The 5,610-nt window shown below is 51.4% G+C and overlaps 2 protein-coding genes across 2 annotated transcripts in view; one reads left to right on the top strand and one right to left on the bottom strand.

Annotated features, from left to right (window-relative positions):
* The window catches only part of ACAD11 (acyl-CoA dehydrogenase family, member 11), a gene marked incomplete at its 5' end in the record, with an annotated part of 21,044 nt that extends 20,961 nt beyond the window's left edge, over nt 1-83 (top strand). Inside the window, one exon of the mRNA XM_010132482.1 lies at nt 1-83. Within this exon, the coding sequence (XP_010130784.1) occupies nt 1-83 (83 nt within the window).
* Nucleotides 84-1,438: 1,355 nt separating this feature from the next.
* Nucleotides 1,439-5,610, bottom strand: part of DNAJC13 (DnaJ (Hsp40) homolog, subfamily C, member 13) — a 39,057-nt gene continuing 34,885 nt past the window's right edge. Inside the window, exons 50-55 of the mRNA XM_010132481.1 lie at nt 5,136-5,309; nt 4,328-4,507; nt 3,941-4,081; nt 3,646-3,789; nt 3,360-3,459; nt 1,439-1,597 (exon numbers count right to left, since the gene is read on the bottom strand). Of these exons, the coding sequence (XP_010130783.1) occupies nt 1,500-1,597; nt 3,360-3,459; nt 3,646-3,789; nt 3,941-4,081; nt 4,328-4,507; nt 5,136-5,309 (837 nt within the window). The 3' untranslated portion in view covers nt 1,439-1,499. The remainder of the gene's footprint in view (nt 1,598-3,359; nt 3,460-3,645; nt 3,790-3,940; nt 4,082-4,327; nt 4,508-5,135; nt 5,310-5,610) is intronic.

The following is a 5,610-nucleotide window of genomic DNA, read 5'->3' on the forward strand; positions in this document are numbered from 1 at the left end:
ACGGCCCTGATGAAGTTCACCGCTCCACCATCGCACGGTGGGAGCTGCAGGACCAGGCCAAGCAGCTGACTGCAAAAATCTAGTGCCAGTGTGGAGCCCAAGCTGCAGGGCAGAACCTAGAGGAAAAGTTTCTTCAGTGCAGGGCTGGCCTTTAAGGTGGAACTGGATCAACAGAAAAACTCGGAGCATTGTTTTGGTTGGACAAGACCTTTAAGCTCATTGAGTCCAAGCAATTCTAGCTTGAAGCAATAGCTCTTCTCTCCCTCTTTGCTTGCAGTTCCCACTGTTAATAATCAGGGCTGCTCTTGGAGATGTGCAGACACCTGCAGAACAGGCCTCAAGTGCTGCACTTGCTCCGAGCCAAAGCACTCGTGTCCTGTCACTGCAGGCAAAGCCCTCTGCTTGCTTGTTTCGTTCACTGCAAGGTACAATAAGCTTGTAATTGTCCCTTGAATTGCAATGCAACCCTCTTCCCTTTCCGAAGAAAGGCATTCCCCCGCTCAGCTCCAACTCCATCCCTTTAGAGAAAGCACTGTTACTGCTTCTAATTCCACCCCTGGGGAAGGCGACGATGGCAGCAGGGCTGAAGGACGTGACAAACCCAAACCTGAAGGTCTCCCCCTCAAAGAACAGCTCTGTAAGACAGCACCTGTCTCATTAGCAAGGCTCTTAATTCCCTTTATTTTAAAATTTTCTGTACATATGCCTGATCTGTATAATGTACACTCAATATAGAAAGTTTTTATATACTGGGTAATGTATAGAACATTTCACAATTACACTAATTTCTTACATAACATGTCAACTTTAAGGGGTTTTTTTTTGCTGAAGCTTTGTCAATTTGGTCAAGCCCATCCTAGATACAAATGTCTAATGCGGTTTGATCTCAGGAGGAAGAGGATGTTAATGATTAAGGACATCAGTGAACTGGTGCGGGGACAGACCCATTGCAAGTCGTGTTCGATGGGAGTGATCACCTCAGACTGGGGTGAGGAGGGGGGCCCTTTCCGTGGGGGCCGTGAGGTCAGAGTGATTTTAGCCCAGTTCCTCGAGACTGTAGCTCAACTCCAGTCGTGCTAATTCAGAAAATATAAAAACTAGGAAAGTTTGATTCACAGTCTTGTAAACAAATATAAAGGAACAAAATGTGCTTACGTACACCAAGAACAAGTTCTCGTGTACCCTTTCGGCTGATCCACAGAGTGCTGCCTTGTGTTACAGTGGAGTTAGAGTCACTGACTGTTTCCTAAAAAGCCACCCAACAGTCATAGAAAAAGGAGTAACACTGTCATGAAAGGTGGGGAACGGCAGTGAGTTCACTTCCGCGCGCTGGAGGAAGGTGCCGTTCCTCCTCCCTGGCCCGTCCCGTCATAGAAAAAGGAGTAACACTGTCATGAAAGGTGGGGAACGGCAGTGAGTTCACTTCCGCGCGCTGGAGGAAGGTGCCGTTCCTCCTCCCTGGCCAGTCCGCCGCCATCTCTCACAGGGAGGTCCCGTCCTTAGCTGATCTCTCCCACCTCGCTGTCGACCGGGGGCGGTACATTGGGCATCACGGACGAGGTCGTCCCTGCAGTGAGGTAACCTGCAACTCCAGGGCCTGTAGGGAAGAAAATGGAATATTGGCCATTAGTTCCAATTCCAGTCAGCGACGGACCAGCTTTAACGCCCTCTGGTAACACTCGAGTACATCATCTAAGCCAGCCAGACACCTTCAACAAGAACACTTCGGAGTTGCCATGTCAATTCTCTGGACTCCAGGGGAGCTCAGGCAGCTCAGTCCACTACGTGGTCACACGTCCCCAGAGCCAGATGCCCTGTCACATGTCCTAGCACACAGATGCCACTAGTGTTCTTGTCCCTCCAACTCTTCCATCACAGAGGATTCCTAAGGCACCTCAGCAGTTCAGTGCCAGCCAGGGGGGCAGTCAGTCCCTGCTCCTGCGCGCTGGAAGAAGGCAGGTTTATGGTGCTGGCCGGTCAGGACCACGCGGTCGATACGGGTTTGTGACATGCATCAGTTACGCGGGAAGCGGCAAGTGCAGCGTGCGTTTGGCGAGGCGGTATCTACCTGCTTTAGAGAACTACACAGAAGGGAGCAAGCTGCCTGGCAGAGCAGATCTAAAGCCCACTTCTCAGGTGAAGGGGACTGCTGCCAGTTAGGAGGGAAGGAGAAGAGACACCTGAGGGAAGAGAAACAAGCAAGGGAAATGCAAACAGCAAAGCAATTTGAAGCAAGACATAAGGCAGAATACAAGATAAGGCAGGTTAAAAATGAAGCTGGTAGTTTGGTTTTCACCTACACATTGCATTTTTACAGCGTCTTCACTCTACATGTGCCATCAGGCCCCTAAAACCCCACCCAGGCCTTCAGGCAACCCCACAGTGGCACTGCCCTGGGCTGGGGCAGTCTCAGCTCCAAGCCAGCAATCAGGCAGCGCTTTGCAGATCTCTCACTTCTGGTATTTACTTCCAGAAACCAAGGGAAGTCAGTACCGAGTGAACAAGGATTCAAGTGCTCTTTGGCCAAGTGGCGTTCAGCAGAGAACCGCTGAGATCTAAAGCACCGAGTCCTTCCTGCGTGGAAACACACACCGGGTGTTGCAATATACCCATTAAGCATCTGCTTCTAGAACGCCTAATTCCTGACTTGAGCAGCTCTTGCTCCACCTCCTCAAAATACATGCTTGTATCTTGCACGAAACACTTCCCTGTCTGTACGGCCATTTGATTTACACCTCGGGTCCCCTGGGTGCCATCGCAATCTCGGCAGCAGCAGCAGGGCGCGCACCCGTGTCTGCGCTGCAGCTCCAAGCACAGGCACCAGGCTGTGCCCACCAGGCCGTGCCCCTCCCCGTGCCCGGAGCCAGACCGGAACGTGGTCTCACGCACCAGGCTATTGACATTCCAACTGCTCCACTACCAGCCTGACGCTGAAGCAGCTGACTTTACACGGCACAGTTAACACAGACAGGCCTGGTGATGCTGAAGAAAGTTTACTCCTGCCCCCAACCCTGGAAAACTGTTTGTTCTAGAATGGAGGCAGGCAGAGTGATCCTTAGAACACACGGAAAGCTACTGCCCTTTGTTCACTCCAGGTCCATCTCTGCGGGGTACTCACAAGACTTGCCAATGTCTGGATTCCGCTGCTCTGGTATTTTAGCCGTAGGGACAGCAACCACCACCCAGAGAGATACTCTCTCAACCACAAAAGTGTCCAGCTTTGGGAAGTGTTTCTGCAGCACTGGGCTCTCGGGCCACATGGTGGCACTAGAAGCTGCAGATGGCATCGCCAGAGCCACCTCTGACAATGAGCTGGCGGTTCAGTACGATTCCGGACATGAAGAGGAAAGGGTCCGTACCTGTGAGGTATCCTGCTGTTTGTGTCTCAGAAATGAACAAGTCATGTTTCTGATCCTTGAAGGCACTCCACACAGAAGAACGAGACAGAATTTCGTTTACCTACAGCATTTGAAGAAACGAACGCAGTGAGCAGGTGCCACACATCGTGCTGCGGGGGAACAAACCCACTGTCCAGAACCAAGCCATTCTGAAGGGATGTGACCAGGCGGCACGGCAGCCCTAAGACTGAACAAGGGATGCTCAGATCTGACCCTCCAAGTGAACAAAGGACTCGCCAGCGCTTACCTGTTCCCCGTACTGCAGGCTGCGAGACATGGATTTCAGAGTTTTAACGATCTGAGCTTTGGTGGCAGATGGGCTTTCCAGGGTCTCCAGACCAATGCCCTCGAGCAGCTTTAGGAGGTAAGGGACCAGGTCTGCTTTCAGCGCCTGCAAACACAGCCACCAGTTGTCTTAGCACAGGCTAGGAAGTCCCACGCGATGTGGGACACAGCTGCAGAGGCATTATTCTTCAGAACGGCCGAGATAGGCACCCAAACGTCCAAACACCGCGTTTGTAGTCCGAGGATGTGCTACTTACTTGGGCTACCAAGTCGTTTTGTTCCTTCTGAAACATTCGATTAAGCGCTTCGCAGGCTACACCAACTACATCCGACCTCTTCTTCATGCCGTTCATGAGAGGGCTAATGGTCTCGAGTGATGCCATCGCTCGAACACAAAGCTACAGAGACAGAAACAGCCGCAGGACTTCAGTTTATCCAAAGTTTGACTGTGATGGCCGAGAGGTGAGCCAAGACCATAAACTCCTCGGCGTCTTTATCAGTCCCTCACTAACTAGCTGCAAGTCCCACGCATCTGGCAGGCAGCACTCACAGCTGGAACAAAGCCCTTCTCGGAACACTGCTAAACAATGCGAGTGACCCCAGCTCTGCTCCGCTGCCCTGCCAGCGCCGGGGCAGTTCCGTACCTCGTTGTCAGACAGGATGTGCAGCACACGGATGGCACTTTTTGGAATGGCGTTGTTCTTGTGGTTCATCGCTTGGACGATCTTGGGGAGGTGGCCGAGCGGGGGAACTTGGTCGGCCAGCTGCGGCTGGGCACTGAAGAGGCACACCGTGGCTGTGGTAATTGTTTCTAACGTTTCCCCCTGCGGAAAACCAAAAACCGACAGAAAGCGTCACTCAGTAAAGCCTCTTGTACCACCGTAACAGGGACAGTTCTCACTTGCTCTGCATTACAGAGTTTTCCCCTCAGCCAGACTCTGTCAGAGCACCATTTAAATTTGGGGTTTAATATTACTGACTTGAACATTGTTCTCACTCAAACATCAGTTCTGCAGCACTGCCCTAATTCTGAGCCGGCAGCCTCCTACAGCTGAATTGTAGAGGTCACGTAGTCTGCACCAGAGCGGGGAGCTGCTGCTGCAGGAGGACACCAGAAGTGTCAAGAACTGACAGTTTTTAGGCAGTGTAGAACAAGCGCCATTTTCTGCAGTTGGTCAGTCATGGATTAATTACAGACACTTCATTTGTTAAGCTTCATCTCAACCACAGAATGAGCCTCTAAGGTTTACTGAAGCTATTTCTGCGGCTTCAGGGATTTGAAGAGCACTGACTCACGTTCACGAGTTGCCTAAATGTATCTACAGGCCGTTACGGATAAAAAAAAGCAGATAAAAACCCATGGAAAGCGTGGGAGTCTCAGTTAACCAGATAGTAAGAGACTAGCAGACTGCCGAACAGATTCAGAGAACAGGACCAGAGAACTCATCTTACATGGGGGTTATTCTTCTCCAGTAGTTCAGTGAGCTTTTCCAGCAGTGCAATGAGAAATTCTCTTGGTTTCCGTAACACCCAGGCCGGCTGGGCAATAAAAATCCTCAGGAAGACTCCCCCCACTGAAAGTTCACCTTCCGCCTCACCATAGATGACGGCGAAGTCTTCCGGCAGCTGTTGAATTGCAGAGCAGGAGGCGTTACTGGGAAGGGTAGTTACTGCACTGGCTTATCTGAGTTTACCACAGCTATGTAATTAGCGACCTTGTGCCAGCAAACCGGCTGTCTGCCTTTGCTGCTGATTTTCGCTAAGTTTTAGAGTGACCCGGGCTATCGGAGAACTCAGAGCATCACAGTGCCAAGGAAGTGTCTCACTTTGAGGTACAAGAAGTGATGAAAACAACAATTCTGCGTTAAACCAGCTCCGTGAACAGAGCCATGAGCTGGGGCGGGGGGTGGGGGGGGTGTGCTTTGGG

The sequence above is a fragment of the Buceros rhinoceros genome, unplaced genomic scaffold, assembly GCF_000710305.1.
Source record: "Buceros rhinoceros silvestris isolate BGI_N320 unplaced genomic scaffold, ASM71030v1 scaffold16613, whole genome shotgun sequence".
NCBI lineage: Eukaryota > Metazoa > Chordata > Aves > Bucerotiformes > Bucerotidae > Buceros > Buceros rhinoceros.